General features: G+C 36.1%; 2 protein-coding genes across 2 annotated transcripts; one reads left to right on the top strand and one right to left on the bottom strand.

Moving 5' to 3' along the window:
- The first annotated feature begins 614 nt into the window (after positions 1-614).
- Positions 615-8,896, top strand: LOC127860008 (uncharacterized). The gene is made up of 4 exons (XM_052397699.1): positions 615-637; positions 2,451-2,574; positions 4,130-4,315; positions 4,699-8,896. Exons 2-4 carry the CDS (start codon positions 2,454-2,456, stop codon positions 5,079-5,081), a joined length of 690 nt encoding a protein of 229 aa, XP_052253659.1. The 5' UTR covers positions 615-637; positions 2,451-2,453; the 3' UTR covers positions 5,082-8,896.
- Positions 8,897-9,172: 276 nt separating this feature from the next.
- On the bottom strand, positions 9,173-17,478 carry LOC127859963 (kelch-like protein 10). Its single transcript, XM_052397624.1, has 5 exons — positions 16,312-17,478; positions 14,807-14,976; positions 12,135-12,326; positions 11,296-11,415; positions 9,173-10,397 (listed from the first exon to the last, which is right to left on the bottom strand). Exons 1-5 carry the CDS (start codon positions 17,448-17,450, stop codon positions 10,111-10,113), a joined length of 1,908 nt encoding a protein of 635 aa, XP_052253584.1. The 5' UTR covers positions 17,451-17,478; the 3' UTR covers positions 9,173-10,110.
- Positions 17,479-17,813: the final 335 nt, after the last annotated feature.

Genomic DNA, 17,813 nt, shown 5'->3' with positions numbered 1-17,813 from the left:
TACAAAATATAATGAACATGTGTGATTAGTGCAGGTTTTTTAATCTGAATTTGGGGAAAAGGCTTGGCCTTTTTGAGGTGAAAAAAATCGCGGGAAGCGCCGGATTTTGAGGAAAAAAAGTTAAGTCTTAAATAATCATTAACATATTTTACAGTTCTTAAAACAAATTCAAGGCAACAGATAATTTAATTATGCAATACTTTCTATTTTCCACACCAGATCAGGTCAACTTATATATTTAAAGGGTAAAAAAAAAAAAAAAAAAAAAAAAAAAAAATTTTTTTTTTTTTTTTTTTTTAATTGGGAATTTTTTTTTTCAATTGGGAAAAAAACAACCAGATTTGCATTGGGAATGGGGCCGAATTTCGGACCCGTGGCATAGGGCGGAAAAAGCCTGTAAGTATATGTAATAACCACAGGGATCTTACAAAAATAAATAAAGAAATATATATGCAGTATATATATATATGGTACATATTTTTTTTTTAAAGATCCCTGTGGTAATAACAAGCTCTTACAGGGAAACATATATAAGATAACATGTGTCAACATTGAAATTGACAACCTGTGCGTAGTTTTGTAAATATTGTGAAAATACGGAGCTCAAGTGGGGATTGAACCCACGACCTCAAGAGTGGTATACACTTTAACCGCGTCGCTTAAGAGCTAGCCCAACAGCAAGGCTTTTGGAAGTGACCTAAATCACTGACTCCTCCCCCTTTTAATGTTTCAAGGCCCCAGACACTTCTGCTACAAACACAAATCAATCGACCGCTACACAAGCTGCTCCCTGAAATCATTACACAAAGCTCAGACCAATTTGCATGTTCACAGTTCATGTTTGCCTTGTCGCCATTATTGTAAAAAATACGGAGCTCAAGCGGGAGATTGAACCCACGACCTACAGAGTGGTAGTAAGACGCTTTATCTGCATCTCTAAAGAGCTAGCCCAACAGCAAGGCTGTTGGGAAGTGACCTTAAATCACTACATAAAGTAAAATTCCGAATCTTTTCCATTTGGATCTCCATCTTCCATTTACTTTAACACATCAGGTTTTTTTAAAGGTTTACATGTATAAGGAAACAGCACAAACAACTTCTTTACATCGTATGTATTATATTGTGAATTCAGAGTTTTAAAGCAGGGAGCTTCCTTTTGGTTTCCATGACATTCTCCTCTAAATTGGTAAACACAAAAAAGTGAAAATCTTGTGAAAAATAGTATATTTTTGAAAATGTATTTAAACGCAAAGGAATAAACATTGCTTTTGAAACATTTAATCTGCAAGAATAAGAAATCCTTTAGATGTAGTAAATTATATAATACTGTTACTTGCATGGTTTCATATTCCACTCTGCTTCTTTCAGCACTCTGTACCTCATGTGATCCTAGATCTTTCCTTCTTCTTAAATGCCTTGAGCTTTTATGAGAAAATCTTATTTACCTTATATCTTACCTTAAACAATGTAACCAACACAATACTTGTTCCCATCCACATCAATTTGTGTGTTGTTTGTTGATAAATGCTCCAAAAAAAATTTGATTAAAAAATGTAAGCAGACCAATAGCAATTTTTTTTTAATGACCATTTTATCTACCTTATTGAGGTTCTGGTGAAAGTCTGTATAGCACAATTGGTTGATTAGACACAAGATCTATCTTGCTGAGGATTCTGAAGTTAGTCAATGTATTCATAAGCATATTTTCACATTCGGAATACTTGGTGTTTTCAACTGCAAAAACTTACACATTTTCGTGAGCCATTGACATGTTTGAAACTTGGATTAATATCATCATTCTGTGCACACACCATACAAGTAAGTTGTTTTTATGTGCGCATTATGTATACAAAAATATATGAACATAATGGCTATTCATAAGTGATTAAGGTTGTCTTGTCATAACGTTTGCTTACAAGATATAAAAACTATTAATCAACCCAAGAGAAGAGACCGGTTGGTCATATTTTAGTTTTTGGTAATTGTTGATTAATTTTCAACTTGTTTGCACATTCTGGTTGGCTTTGGTCACATTTTTAAGACATCCTGGTAAACTTGTATGTATCTTAAAGTAAAGAAAGCAAAATTAAGGGGTTATGGAAGCAAATATTATACTTAAGACAAACTAGTGCCAAAGCACTTATAAAATAATCCCCAATATGTAATTCAGCCAAATAGGTGACCTTTTTCAAATGACAATAGTGCAGTTTATCAAAGTCCATTTATCTAATGGAAAGCTTTGCATAATAAGGTTTAGTTGTTCCAGAGAATCGTAAGTCATTTTGTCTGTTTAAATACCTCTAATGATGCATAAACATGAAGACACTGAACTTGCAAATATCTATTTATATCCAATAATGTTATTAAATTTCAACACACCTTATATTGTCTGAAGATCTTCAATCAACATTACATTTTATAACAAAATATTCTTTTTTTTTACTTTTTAGACAATGGGTTCTGGCACAGGCCATGGTGAAGCTAGAGGAAAGACTGAAAGGATAGCAGTCCCTGCTATGCCCATGCCTTTAGCCATCATCTGCTGCATCCTAAATTTCCTAGTGCCTGGACTAGGTATGTTTTCAGTAGATTATTCAGTAGTTTATGATTTTAAATGGTCTTCATTGAACAGGTGGATGAATGTGATACATGTTATGGTTTATTTTTTAGCTCACCTGATTGCTCAGATGAGCTTTTGTGACCGGTCTTTGTCCGTTGTCTGTCCGTTCGTCCGTCCATTTGTCCATCCACATTTGTTCGTTAACACTCTAGAGGCCACATTTATTGTCCGATCCTCATGAAACTTGGTCAGAAGCTTTGTCCCAATGAAATCTCGGTCGAGTTCGAAACTGGGTCGTGCCGGGTCAAAAACTATGTCACTAGGTCAAAAAAAAGAAAAAACTTGTTAACACTGTTGAAGTCACATTTCATGCCCAATCTGCATGTAACTTTGTCAAAATGTTTTTCTTAATGATAGGTTGGTTGTGATCAAAAGTGGTTCTGGTCTGTTGAAAAACATGGCCACCAGTGGGCGGGGCAGTTTTCCTTATTTGGCTATAGAGAAACCTTGTAAACAGTCCCAATGATCATGAAGGTTAATGGTCAAAACATTGGTTTAATTGATTTCTCGGACGAGATCGAAAATGGTCAAGATTGGTGAAAAAACATGGCCACCAGTGGGCGGGGCATTTTTCTCTAAATGTATATAGTGAAAACATGTTAACACTCTAGAAGTAACATTTTTGGCCCAATTTTCATGAAATTTGGTCAGAACATTTGTTTCCTCGATATGAGAGTTTAATTCGAAAATGGTTCCGGTCCGTTGAATAACATGGCTGCCGTATAACATAACACTCTAGAAGTCACAATTTTTGCCCAATGATCATGAAACTTGGTGAAAAGATTGGTTTAATATATATCACATAATTAATGCCATAATTATTGCCCTTAGATTGTCCAATTTTATATTATATTATACAAAATCCTTGTAAACACTCTAGAGGTCACAATTTTGTTTCAGATTTTATGAATCTTGGTCATAATAATTATTTTTGTAAGCAAAGTTTTATGTTTGGTAAGGTGGGTCAACTCAAAATATAGGTCACAAGGTCAAATCTTACAAAAACAAAAACACTCCATATGCCAGAGTTTTGGTTCAATAATGATGAAACTTGACCAGGATGTTTGTCTGGACAATATATAGGTCAAGTTTGACGTTTGGTTAAGATTGAATGAACTGACTCCTCTCAGGTGAGCGAACTAGGGCCATCTTGGCCCTCTTGTTTTAAATATCCAGTATGTTATAAATAACCTTTTTATTTAAGCTCTATTGCATGTAAAGCCCAAGGCTTATATTGAAACGCTCTTGAGGCTCTGTTCTGGGTAGTGCCAATACTTGGTATTTTTAGTCGAGATCTAAAGAACTCAATCAACCTGTGACCTCTTGGTCGCTATGCACCATAACCACTACACCAGTTGCTATTAGAATACACAGCTTATGGTTTAATAATTTTCTTTCAAAAATTATTTCTGAAGACCTGATCAGTTACAACAATAAGCTGCATAAAATTTAGTTTCCCAATTATAAACATCTACATCTGTATTAATTATTTTTATATGTATATTTCAGGAACAATTATTGCAGGATTTAGTGCATTTTGTTGTTCACGAAATGAAGACATCTCATGTTGCAACCGACTGGGCAGCTGTATGCTGAACTTTGGGATCGGACTCTTGCAGCTACTGACGAGTGTGATACTGTTGTTAGGCTGGGTTTGGAGTTGTTTCTGGGGGACTTTCTTTATCGGAATGTCTTGTAAGTTGTGTGCATACATATTTTGATCTGCATATTTTAACTTAATATGATAGCAAGTGGCACTAAGGTTTTGATAATCATACAAGTGTATAATAACACAATTAAAATATACTGTTAAGTCATGATGTAGTCTCTGATGTGTATCAAGAGATTATCTTGCATTGTTACATTGACATGGTTGTGTTTGTAAATAATTTAGACATTTCTTTTGTTGGTAGTTAATTTTTAAAGTAATTTTTTACAAACATGCAATTTATAATATCTTTGTATAGAAACTGTTTACCGTACAAAATGTAAGAAAACTATTTTGTGTAATTCAAAATACTAAATTGTAGAATTCTTTATTCAAAAATGCTTAAGTATTGAATTTTTTACATTTTCAGCTGAATATTACAAAGACAACCCTGTGGGTGGGGGCACTGTTCTCCATACAGGTCAAGGTCAAGCTGTGTTAATTCAGCCAGGATCAGCAAATTATCCTCGGTGCTACCCCACACAAGCCCAAGGTCAAGGTCAACCGACTAGTTTCCCTGCCCAGCCATATCCTAGTTACCATGGGCCACCACATTCAGGTTACCAAGACCAAGGTCAGTATGGTTTCCAAGGGCAGCAGTTTAACCAAGGTCAACATGGTTTCCAGGGGCAACCAGGCCCATTCAACCAGCCACCACATGGATATGTAGAACCTCCCCCACCTTATACAGAAAGAGATATCAGGCCCTCTGCTCCACCAGAAGAGAATTGTAATAAGCAAAGTGCTTTATAACCATTGCTGTTATTAAAGCTCACCTCCAATCAAATTGGTTAAGGGTGAACTTTTGTGATTACTGGTAGTTACCAACACACTGTTGTCCATCATTTTATTAGCTCAGCTGTTTTTGGAGAAAACCCCGAGGTATTGTCATAGCCAGCTCGTCGTGTCCGTCATCATGTCGTCCGTTTTGTGCTAAAACCTTTACATTTTGTCAAGGTTTTGAACATTGCCTCTAAAATGAAAGTGCTTCAACCTACAACTTTGAAAGTTTGTATGTAGCTGCACCTTAACTAGCTCTACATGCCACACAAATTTTTGGGTCACTAGGTCAAAGGTCAAGGTCACTGTGACCTCAAAAAAAAAAAAATCCGACTAGCTTTCATTTATTCAAAAACTGCACCCGCAGCCGAGCGTGGCCTCCGTTATGCGATGCTCTTGTTATCAACATGGTATGACAGCGACATGCTACTATACACCTGTTACTATGTGAGAATTTTTCTGTTAAGTTAAATAAATCTAGGCGTTATCAAAATCTTGGCAGAAATATAGTGGAGTGGTCTGTTGAACCAGTTGAAATACGAGAATCTCAAATGATATATCACAATTGCAACTACAATCTAACAAGTAAAGAACAGCTTTTCACAAATGATGCTTAAATATAGTGAGCATTATGAATGAATGTTATATACATTGTATATATATTTTATTATACCCCCATTACCATTGGTAATATGGGCTATATAGGTGTCACTTTGTCGGACTGTCTGTCCCAAAAACTTCATTCAATCTTCCCCAAACTTGGTAAGAAGTTTTATCTAGATGATATCTAGATCAAGTTTGAATATGGGTCATGCCGAGTCAAAAACTAGGTCACTGGGTCACTTAGTGCGTTTTAAACCACAAGTTTGTCCGGACCATAACTATGTCATTATTCTTTAGATTTTTAAATGACTTGGTACATTTGTTCACCATCATGGGACGGTGTGTCATGCAAAAGAAGTATGTCGATATCTTCAAGGTCAAGGTCACACTTGGAGTTTACCATAAATGAGCTTGTCTGGGCCATAACTTTGTCATTTATTGTGAGACTTTAAAATCATTGGGCACATTTGTTGACCATCATTGGACGGTTTGTCATGCGATAGAATTACGTTGATATCTCCAAGGTCAAGGTCACACTTTGAGTACAAAGGTAAAAAATGGCCATAAATGAGCTTTTCCGGGCCATGACTATGTTGTTCATCGTGAGATTTTAAAATCATTTGGCACATTTGTTCACCATCATTGGACGGTGTGTCATGAGAAAAAATTACTTCGATATCTGAAATGTCAAGGTCACACATGGAGTTCGAAAGTCAAAAATGGCCATAAATGAGCTTGTCCGGGCCATAACTATGTCATTCATGGTGAGATTATAAAATGACTTTGTACAAAAAATGTTGTTCACAGTCATTGGACGGCATGTCATGTGAAAGAATTGAAGAGTTCAATGGTCAAAATGGCCATAAATGGTGATGACATAATAATTCTTAAAAATCACCATAAATAAGCTTCTCTCGTTTAGTGAAGACAGCATGCAAAATATTCTGTGTCAATGCAGGATGTGGGGGTATACGTCACGTCTGTGACAAGGCTCTAGTTTTATTTGTAATTGATCAAAGTATTTTTTATATATTGTTTGTTGATATATATAGATGACGATTTGACAAAATAAGGCCTCTTTTATTATTGTGGCTAACTTTGTTTTGCAGTTATAATATAAGATGTTACAAACTACAGAACATTGTTTTGTGTACATTTACAAAAGTGTTATGGGATAGATGGCTATTATTAATAAAATCTATGCATGTTTTTGTGATAATCAATTTTATTCACTAACTATATATTTTGTTATATTGAATTTTTGTTACCGGTAAATTATATGATATGCAAGTGGGTGCCTCTTCTGTTATGGGTGCATCCATGCGACCATTGTGTTACTTGATAATATCTTGAATTGCAAATATCTGTTTCAATTGTTGCTATATTTTATTATCATTTTGATGGTTTGTTATGGATTATATAAATTTTGCTGTATTGAATTTTTTTTCATATGATACATGTTTTTACTTTTTGTAAAAATTGTAATGATTCTATTGCAGAATTCTTCTTGTGAATCTCTTATGGAAACTGTTAATATTATTTTGCATTTGGTTCAATTTTCAGACCAAATGCAAAAATAATGTTTTCAGCTGACAAAAGAGTACTTGGTTTAATGGCTTTAGGATTATTTGGTTATTTAAAAACTTTTAAGGACGTTGAACAAAAATTTCCTTAGAAACACCCCTTAACTTAAGGCGTTTCCGGATTAACATTTTCCTATGAATTAAGGCGTTTTCGGATTGACATTTTCCTATGAAGCTTGGACCTCACATTAGTATTTGTTTAGACATTATGCTTCAGTCTGATAATTTTTAAAGCATTTTTTTCAAAGTGTTTCTAGTGGTAAAAAATAATGTCTACCACCATGCATACAAATTATGAATATTTTAGCTTCTGGGTAGTAAATTATAATAAAACCCTGTTAGGATCCCTTTTCTATGCTTAAAAGTCTATATGGTCTGCTTCAATGTTAAACCTTGTTACACTCTTACACTTTTGCGTGCCTCTCCATACTTAACTTTTCTCTTACCTCACTCTTTCGTTGCATGAAGACAGTGTTTGGAGAAGTAGTCAGTACTGCGTCAAATATCAATTTTGAGATTTCATTAAAATTTGTATCTTCTAAACATAATTTGGTTTTAATTTGTAGAATGAAAAATATTTTAAGAAACAAGCTTTTGTGTGATGTTAATTTAACCTCACAAATTTGAATTTGCGTATTTATACCGCTTGATGCAATGTACAATTATGCATACCGGCATATCGACTTTTTAGCTCACATGAACACAAACTGTTTGACAATTTTGACATACATATAGGCTAAGCTCAAATCTGGGTCATATGAACCAAAATCCTAGTTCACCATGCCAAATCGTATACAAACATTGTTATCACTCTGGAGGCCGCATTTATGACTCAGTCTTGATGAAGCTTGGTCAGAATGTATATCTTCACAATGTCTAGGCCAAGTTCGAAACTGGGTCATTTGCATCTTTAAACTGGGTCACATGCTCAAATCATATAAAAACTTTTTTATCACTGTACAGGCCACAATTATTAATCAAGCTTGATGAAACATCATCATAATTTGTAACTTGACAATATCTAGAGTTTGAATCTGGGTCACATGTTTCTTAAAAATATCGTGACCATTCAGCCTAAATATAGGTGGATTGCATCTCAGAATTCCATCACCAGGTTGCTTAGAAACACTCAAGTGGCCAATTATGACTCAGTCTTAACTAAGTTTTGTCATAATGCTTAATTTGACAATATCTAAACACTGAATGTATTAATTAATCTTAATGAAACAAGGTCAGAATGTTAATCTTGACAATGTTGAGGCTGAGCTTGAATCTGTGTCACATGCATACAAAACCTAGGTCACCTGGTCATATCTTAGAAAAACCTTGTAACTACTATATAGGCCACCCTTTATATTTCAATCTTGATGAAACTTGGTTAGAATGTTTATCTTTAAAATATCTAGGTCACTTTCAAATTGGGGTCAAATGTGTCCAAAAAGTAGGTCTTCAGGTCAAGTGTCAAAAATTTGCTTCTTCAAGCTCTTTAGAGCCATCACTGCACATTGTTCATGTTAAGTTTATTCACAGAGATTTGATTGAAGAATTGCTACTATTTATTTATATTTTTATACTCGCAAGAAAATAAATACTATATTTACATCAATTTCGTCTGTACTCAGTGAGTCTAGCAACATATATAAAAAGATGAATAACTGTCTTTCAAATTTGCTGTGCTCAGTTTGTTTAAGAAAGTTTATGATACATTCATATATCATATAGTCCTTTAATCCTAAGTTTGTTTGTGTACGTGTTTTGGAAGATAAATTACAGCATTTTAATAGTGACATTTTCTTCTTTCATCATAAACGGATCCCAGTACGAATATTAATGTATTTATTAGAACAGTAGCAAAACTACTGAGAACCAAAACTCAGCTGAAACGTGTTACTTTAATTACCATTTTATCACTTAAGTTCACATTATAGATTGTATATGCAAACTATCAATATGACTTCAAGCATAAACAAGCAAACGCAAATTTATATTAAATCATTGGGATCATGTGTGATATGCAAGAGGAAGTTACACAATCAAATGTTGCTGACAATTTAATTATAAAACTACACAGTCCATTCATGTGCTGTGTTTGTAAAATAACACAACTTCTTTAACTTACATTAAACGCTTAACGGACTTACATGTTTGAATATTGTACTGCGAAGAACCTATTGCGAAATATTTATAAAATATTAGCATGTTATCACATAAGTAAAAAAGCAACTTCTTCTGTATGTGTTTTCTATTAACAAAACTTAAGATACTTGATAAACAAATACTGTTACTGTCGGATGTAATTGATCTAAATGTTTCTTTTACTGAACAAAATAGTAACTCCTTTTCAAAATCAATTCATTGGTCAGTGCGTTTTGGCCATTTAGGCGCCAGGTTTCGGATCAATGCAGCAAGCATTGGCAGAGCATGGAAACTGCTTACCGCTTTAATCAAAGTGCTGAGAGTTCTATTTGTTCCATTGTGGCTTCATGTACTTAACGGTTTTAATTACCAGAAACACACATATCATGATATCACATATGACAATTATTTGTTAAATGTGTGTGTTAAAAGTATTATAAATTATACACGAAAATAAATCACTACCAAAAATTTCAGAAAAATTGTAAAGGTTTAAGTAAATATCTCATCGGAAAGTATTGTCGAATACAATTAGAGGGACTGCGTTGAAATGGCTGCATCATATGAATTTCTTTTGTGACGTTTGAAGTACTTGAATGTGACAACCTTAATCTTTGAGTTTGCACACATATATATTCTTCAAAAAATGTGTCATTCACTCTAACACAGTATATTGCGCTTCAGATCTCCGTTACATTTCCTCGTGCATTTGGAGACGTTCTCCATTTGTTCAGTCTGCGTGCGAACTCCGTGTTTTTGGTCGCCGTGGCTGTTTCCGTTTCCTCGAAGATCTCATCAATGTCTGTGGCTCTGGCACCATTGCCGTGAAACGAGAAGTCGCGTGTGTTGTAAATGTCGCGAACGGCGCATGCGCTAACTGCACTTCTTCCGATCTTCATGTCGTTCATGGCGTACCAGGTTTTCTTGTCCGATCGGTAGCACTCCATTTCCGGTGACGTTTTCTCACCTGAAAATATGACGTGTTTGTTTTGTCCCTCTTTTTTGCGTCATAGCGTATCTTCCAATTCAAGAACAACATGCTTTGTATCTGTTAACTGATACATTTTTTAAAATCTTAGTCAATGTTGTCATGTTTTTGCATGCCTTGGGTACCGAATTTGCTACGAAGCCTTGTCAAGAAGTTTATGTGTATGCACACATAGTACACGAATGAATATTCCAATATGCGAAACTGAATTATTATTAGAGCATTACATACATTTTATCAAATGAAGTGCAAGTATTACACCAATTTAGTGACTTCTATATAATTAAAAGCACGTACTTAATTATATTATAGTTCTGGTTTAATTGGCCCCTCTCAAAATATGTATTTAACATTTTACAGAGGGGGTAATCACGTGACAACCAAGATGGCGACGTTCATGCCGAGGCAGGTATTTTTCGTCGTTTTATACCCTGTATTACTTGTATTATTATTTTTTATTCTGCTCACTTTCCAGCCATATCAGGAAGAAAGCTACTGGCTTTATTTCATAGTAATATTCGCTCTATATCTCGACTTTACTCGGTGCGAAATTTCTTAGCGGGATGACCTAATTAGTGCTCCACTAAGAAAATTTGCGGGGAGTAAAGTCGAGATATAAAGCGAATTTAAATACAAAATAAACGCTAATCACCTTTTTATAGATATGGCTGGAAAGTAAGCGTCATTTAAAAAATAAAAAGAAGTAATAAAGGGTATAAAGCGGCGAAAAATAACCGTCTCGGTATGGACGTCGCCATTTTGACTATCACGTGATTACCCCCTCGATATATTCATATTCCAGTAACGTATCTTTGCTCGACGAATCAAATTGTTATTGTCTTCTACTTATTTTTGATACCATCATGTGCACGCTTACCGTCGTAGCCTCCCATAGCATAAATATTTCCGTCCATGACAACGCACGAGAAATTACTCCGCCCGAGAAGCATGCTGGTGGCAGAATGCCATAGGCCCCGGATGTGGTCAAAGTACTCCACTGGAAAACGGTCGATAAAGGCAAAAACAATCGCAAATTAAGGCTTACTAATTATTCGTGCATTCATTTGTTCAAAAGTACAAGACAGCGGATGGTAAATAATGTGCGATGTCAATATGTTGTCATAGCTTTTTGCACTTGTAAATTTATGAGTGTAGGCAAGTAAATTTATGAGTGTAGGCAATTTGAGTAGTTTCACACATTTTTATACATTATTGCATAAACTCTATCTATAATGCCCTCTGGCGGGGTGCAACAACTTGGCAAAAGGAGGGCTTGAACGGGAGAAATCGTGTATTAACATTGCGATTCACATGCCGTTCAAGCCCTGTTATCATGTAAAACACAACCTTGAACTGTATTGAAATAATCGAATTATTTTGTCGATGTCGAATGAACAAAACATTTTGTTTTCAATGTTATTTAAAATTATTTTGGTATGTGTGATTTGTTTATGCAATAATAGCGAAAATACAAATTTTCTCGGACATGATCATCTGCGGGCGCTCTCAAAATCCGTTCCTGCCCGAGTGCGCACGGATTTTTCGAGCGCCCGAAGATGATCATGCCCTCGACAACGTGTATTATCCCTATATTCACTTAATAATTGGAATCTATTTAAATCGAACCGTATGATCAGACTCAACAGTTTTTGAGAACATGTGCCTGAATCTGAATCTTTCACGTCGCTAAAAATCATAAGAAAACATTTACAATACCCGTCTCGAGGCGGCGGTGACCGTCATATCCGCCAACGGCGTACACGTGGTCCTCGCAGGCCACAAGACTGACGCCGCTGCGCCGCATTGCCATCTGGGTGAGGAGCGTCCACTGGTCGGCAACGGGGTCGTACATTTCGGCCGTTAGCAGACACGCCGTGCCGTCGAATCCGCCGGCGATGTAGAGTTTGCCTTTAGAGAACAACAACAAAATAATGGTTCAGCTATAATTCCCGTTTTATATGTGTAGTTGACCCGTGATCATCCATCAATTTTAGCTCTACTGGTCGAAGGCCTGAAGAGCTTATGTCATGGCGTGGTTTCCGTCGTCCGTCCGTGCGTGCGTGCGTAAGACTTTTTCTTGTTTACGCGATTAAGTCCACAGTTATCATCCGATTCTTTTCAAACTTGTTCAGAGTCTTTATATTAATGAGGACTCGAACCCTATTGAAAATGGGTTACATCAGAGTAAAAAGTCCAGAATTATCTCCCCTTGTATTTGAGAAAATTGTGAAATAAGGCTTGTTTACGCAATAAAGTCCACAGTTTTCATCCATTTATTTTCCAACTTGCACAGTGTCTTTATCTGAATGATGAGTCAAACCCTATTGAAAATGAGCAATACCGGAGTTATAAGTCCAGAATTATCTCCCCTTGAATTTGAGAAAAAAAAGGAAAATTTAGTTTTTTTTATGTGATAAAGTCCATAATTTTCATCCAATTCTTGGCAAACTTGCACAGTGTCATTATATCAATGACGACTCAAACCCCTTTTTATGCCCCCCCCCCCCTTCGAAGAAGCGGGGGGATATTGTTTTGCACATGTCGGTCCGTCCGTCCACCAGATGGTTTGTCCGACCGTCCACCAGATGGTTTCCGGATGATAACTCAAGAACGCTTAGTCCTAGGATCATGAAACTTCATAGGTACATTGATCTTGACTCGCAGATGACCCCTATTGATTTTCAGGTCACTAGGTCAAAGGTTAATGTCACAGTGACTCGAAACAGTAAAACCGTTTCCGGATGATAACTAAAGAATGCTTAAGCCTAGGATCATGAAACTTGATGCGTACATTGATCCTGACTGGCAGATGACCCCTATTGATTTCCAGGTCACTAGGTCAAAGGTCAAGGTCACTGTGACTCGAAACAGTAAAATGGTTTCCGTAGGATAACTCAAGAATATTTACGCATACGATCATGAAACTTCATAGGTACATTGATAATGACTGGCAGATGACCCCTATTGATTTTCAGGTCACTAGGTCAAAGGTCAAGGTCACAGTGACTCGAAACAGTAAAATGGTTTCCTGATGATAACTCAAGAATGCCTACGCCTAGGATTATGAAAGCTCATAGGTACATTGATCATGACTGGCAGATGACCCCAATTAATTTTCAGTTCACTAGGTCAAAGGTCAAGGTCACAGTGACTCGAAACAGTAAAATGGTTTCCTGATGATAACTCAAGAATAATATGCCTAGGATCATGAAACTTCATAGGTAAATTGATCATGACTGGCAGATGACCCATATTTATTTTCAGGTCACTAGGTCAAAGGTCAAGGTCACAGTGACAAAAAACGTATTCACACAATGGCTGCCACTACAACTGACAGCCCATATTTCATTCATTGTATGTGTGTGTGTCCAAAAACTTTAACCTTGGTTAAAGTTCCTTGGTTAAAGTTTGATAACTTTTGAAATATTGAAGATAGCAACTTCATATTTAGCATGCATGTGTATCACACTGAGCTGCACATTTTGAGTGGTGAAAAGTCAGGGCAATGTCATCCTTCAAAGTCAAAGATCATTGTATTTTTCTTTCCTCAAGTTTTAACCCATTTATGCCTAGGGGACTCTTACATCCAGCTAAATTGGATCAATTTATCATGACTGGCAGATAACCCCTATTGATTTTCAGGTCACTATGTCAAAGGTCAAGGTCACAGTGACAAAAAACGTATTTACACAATGGCTTCCACTACAACTGACAGCCCTTATGGGGGGCATGCATGTTTTAAAAGAGCAATATCGAAGCAATAAGTCCAGAATGACTTTCCCTTGAATAAGAGAAAATTTTGAAATCACGCTTGTTTACGCAATTAATTCCACAGTTTTCATCTAATTATTTCCAAATTTGCACAGTATCTTTATATCAATGAGGTCTTGAACTCTATTGAATATGAGCAGCATCGGAGAAATAAGTACATAATAATCTCCCCTTGAATTTGAGAAAATTCTCATTGTTTGCGCGATTAAGTACACAGTTTCCATCTTATTCTTTCTAAACTTGCACAGTGTTTATAGCAGTAGAGCAATTCAGACCCTCATGGGCCTCTTGTTAGATATGAGGAATCATAATTTTATAAGTCTTCAAAGATTTGAATGCTCTCTGACCCCTTTAACAGATGTATGCTTCAGGTACCCCAACAATCAAACCTTTCACAGTGGTATGATTTTCTGTCTGTGCCATTAATCAGGTAAGCGCTTTGGGTCCGCATAGTCCTCTTGTTTATAAGCCCCACTCCCCAATTCCTTTTAACATTTAAATTTAACAGAAAATGTTTCTAATGAACATCTAACCCACCAAAATACTAACAAATAATTCATGTATCTTATTATGAGCGCCGTGACATTTTATGACTAGTACCATAAATCGATTTTCACCTCTTAGAGTGGTCGCCCCAGCGTCGCTACGGCGGTTAAACATGGGCGTGACGAGCGTCCACTGGTTCCGCGTCCGGTCGTAGCGCTCCATGGAGTTATGACGCTGACGTCCGTCGTATCCGCCGCAGGCATATATAACGCCGTCGATCTCAACGACGCTGACGTAACATCTGACCCCAGACAAACAATTTAATAATTGGGGTGTAAAATGCACAGGATTTTTTTTTGTGTGTACTGATCATAGTTGTTTGCATGATATATAACATATTTTTCTGTTTGTGACATTTTCGAAACAAACAGATACAGACTTCGGAAATAAATCGTGCAAAACTTAATAAATTTAAATGTATTACTTTTGTATATGGTTTTATTTTACAGAAAATTCGAGTGATGCGTTTTAACTATTTGAAACGACACTTGCTCTGTTTTTGTAAACATGAAGCCTTTAAATTATTGAGTGCCAAATATACATGCACGACCAATTTTCGAAATCATCCGAAAAAAACGCAATAATAAATAAGCGTACCGGTTAACATTCTTCGTTGTTGTTCTTTACATAAGTAAAATTTAAATTAAAACGACTAATTGTTTGTTTGCTATATGTCAAAATCCATTGATCGAGCATTAAAGGGACTGTCAACCACGAATGACGAAAAAATAAAAGTTCTAAAATACAGTGTGTTTTTTACAATTGTTAGTTTATATTGATTAAAATATAATCTGGTATGTTACATTACTTGAACAAAGTTAATATTTTCAGTATATTCGGTAATAAAATTTCGCAATGTGAAATCGAAAGTACATCGCGAAAATAGGTGACAACGATTTACACACTATAAATAACGCAAGTAGATTGATCATTTTATATATAAAATATATACAATTCACTACGCATGCACTATTTGCATTTCTGGGTTTACCACATGTCGATGATGATCTATCTACTGGCGTTATTTATAGTTAACTGGTAGTTACCTGGTAGACATACCCAGTAAAATGTATTACCAAATATACTGAAAATATGAAAACTTGACATACCCAGTAAAATGTATTACCAAATATACTGAAAATATGAAAACTTAACAACTTTTTTCAAGTAATGTAATATACCAGTCGTGATATTTTAGTCAATATAAACTAAAAGTTTTAAAAAACAACGGTATTTCACAGCTTTTCTTTTCTTCGTCGTCGTGGTTGACAGCCAATTTAACGTTTCAATCCGGTTAAAAATAATAACAATGTTATTGGAGTATTTAGGACAATGCGTTGAATCACGTTGACTGGCTTTGTAATTTTTACGTCCCTTGATGTAATAAGCGCAAACAAATATAGTTGTTTATGTGTGATCATTTAATTGCGTATGTTTCATAACGTCGTTTTGCTGTACTGTTATAATATTAATATGTACCATTTTCTAATTAATAATTATTACATTCACTTATTAGTATGTATTATAATGAACATGCGACGTGACGTTAACTATTTGGATACCTTCACTCTATTACCTGGACATGTACATGGACGCCTTTTCTTCCCACTTCTTCTTCGAGACGTCAAACATGACCATTCCGTTCAAGTAATTCGACCCGTCGAACCCACCTGCGACGTAAATCTTATCTCGAATGGTTACAGTGCCGTGATAGGCCCGGGGCCGGGGCAACTCGCATTCCCTTATTTCGAACCACTGGTCAGCGACCTTGTCGTATGTCTCAACTGAATCCGTTACTCCTTCTTTTGCCCATCCACCGAGAACGATTATAACCTGATTTGGAATCCGGGGCATCGTCGTTTGGGTCAACATGAAGGTTTTTGATTTTACCGATGGATCTCTTGTTGATCGGTATTTCTTCACCATATCATATGACTCTAATATCCTGTCCATACATGGGCCTCGTTTGAGGTCCCTGCGATGTAAAATCTTGTCTTTGAAGCATTCTTCTGTTATAAACGGAAATCTGACCGCCTCGAGAAGAATTGTGACATGCTCTTTACGTTCCCTTGGAGCAAAGTCTGTCCACTTCATAACTGCTTCATATACGTCGTCTTCCAAATGAGCGTTAAGCTTATCGTCAGATATAATCTCATACAGCTCTTCTGGTTCTAATTGCGAGAATTCATCACTACGCTCTGTAATTTCTTTGAAATGTGACGTGACAAAGACCCAGCATAAATCGCCAAGTTCTTTGTTGTTGTAGTATCTGGCAAATCGTAGAAAACCGATACAATTTTCCGGAGCTATTTCTGACGCAAAGAAATCTATGCATTCTTGTAATAGGCCTAAAACGTTGAATCTATCGGCGGCTGCGAATAACTCTTCAACAATGTCGGTAGTAATTGTAACTTCTTTCGTGTAAGCGTAATCAATTACCATTTCCATCATCTTCATAGAAATTCCTTGGATTGTCACTTCATTTGTAAGGGTTTCTTGAAGACCGTTGGTGAAAAGAGATCTGAAGAATTCGCTGCAACTTGACATGATTGCCCGATGAACAGGCAATGTTTTCGATTCGCCGGGAATGCAAATATTGGCATCGCAGAACATCCCAGTTTTTCGCATTAATGCGAGATTGCGACGGAAATCAATGTTTTCCTTTATATGCGTCGATTCGTCCATGCTTGTTGTGATGCTTTTCATAGTTGGCATGTTTGTCCATAGGTATCTAATTGGCGCTGTGACGTCGATTTTACTGACGTAATTTGGCGGGAGGGCTGACGCCGTTTTTATGCGTAACATGTGTTTATTATTGTTTTAAGTTACTGCGAAATCGGACGTCTAAATTAAGGGTTACGACATGTATTGAAAGTAAGCAATATTTACGCCTCGAGTCCTGACAGGGCTGTTTTTCGCCTTTAACGTAAAACTAATGTGTTTTTAAACGGGTATGAAGTTTGCTATTATCTTACTTATCTTATTATACGAATAGTATAGCTCGATTGGTCATTGTCGGCTCGGGTACTACTTACAGGTTCCCTGGGTACTCTTAAGTATACTTACATGTACCCCGGA

Source organism: Dreissena polymorpha, chromosome 1 (assembly GCF_020536995.1).
Source record: "Dreissena polymorpha isolate Duluth1 chromosome 1, UMN_Dpol_1.0, whole genome shotgun sequence".
NCBI classification, from domain to species: domain Eukaryota; kingdom Metazoa; phylum Mollusca; class Bivalvia; order Myida; family Dreissenidae; genus Dreissena; species Dreissena polymorpha.
This window is presented reverse-complemented; position numbering and strand designations above follow the sequence as displayed.

Coding starts and splice junctions, on each gene's coding strand:
- LOC127860008 (XM_052397699.1), top strand. CDS start 2,454: ATGGGTTCTGGCACAGGCCATGGTGAAGCTAGAGGAAAGACTGAAAGG. Junction 2,575..4,129: donor TTTCCTAGTGCCTGGACTAG/GTATGTTTTCAG, acceptor TGTATATTTCAG/GAACAATTATTGCAGGATTT. Junction 4,316..4,698: donor TTTCTTTATCGGAATGTCTT/GTAAGTTGTGTG, acceptor TTACATTTTCAG/CTGAATATTACAAAGACAAC.
- LOC127859963 (XM_052397624.1), bottom strand. CDS start 17,450: ATGCCAACTATGAAAAGCATCACAACAAGCATGGACGAATCGACGCAT. Junction 14,977..16,311: donor GCGTCCATGTACATGTCCAG/GTAATAGAGTGA, acceptor GTCTGGGGTCAG/ATGTTACGTCAGCGTCGTTG. Junction 10,398..11,295: donor TGCTATGGGAGGCTACGACG/GTAAGCGTGCAC, acceptor TCATATTTTCAG/GTGAGAAAACGTCACCGGAA.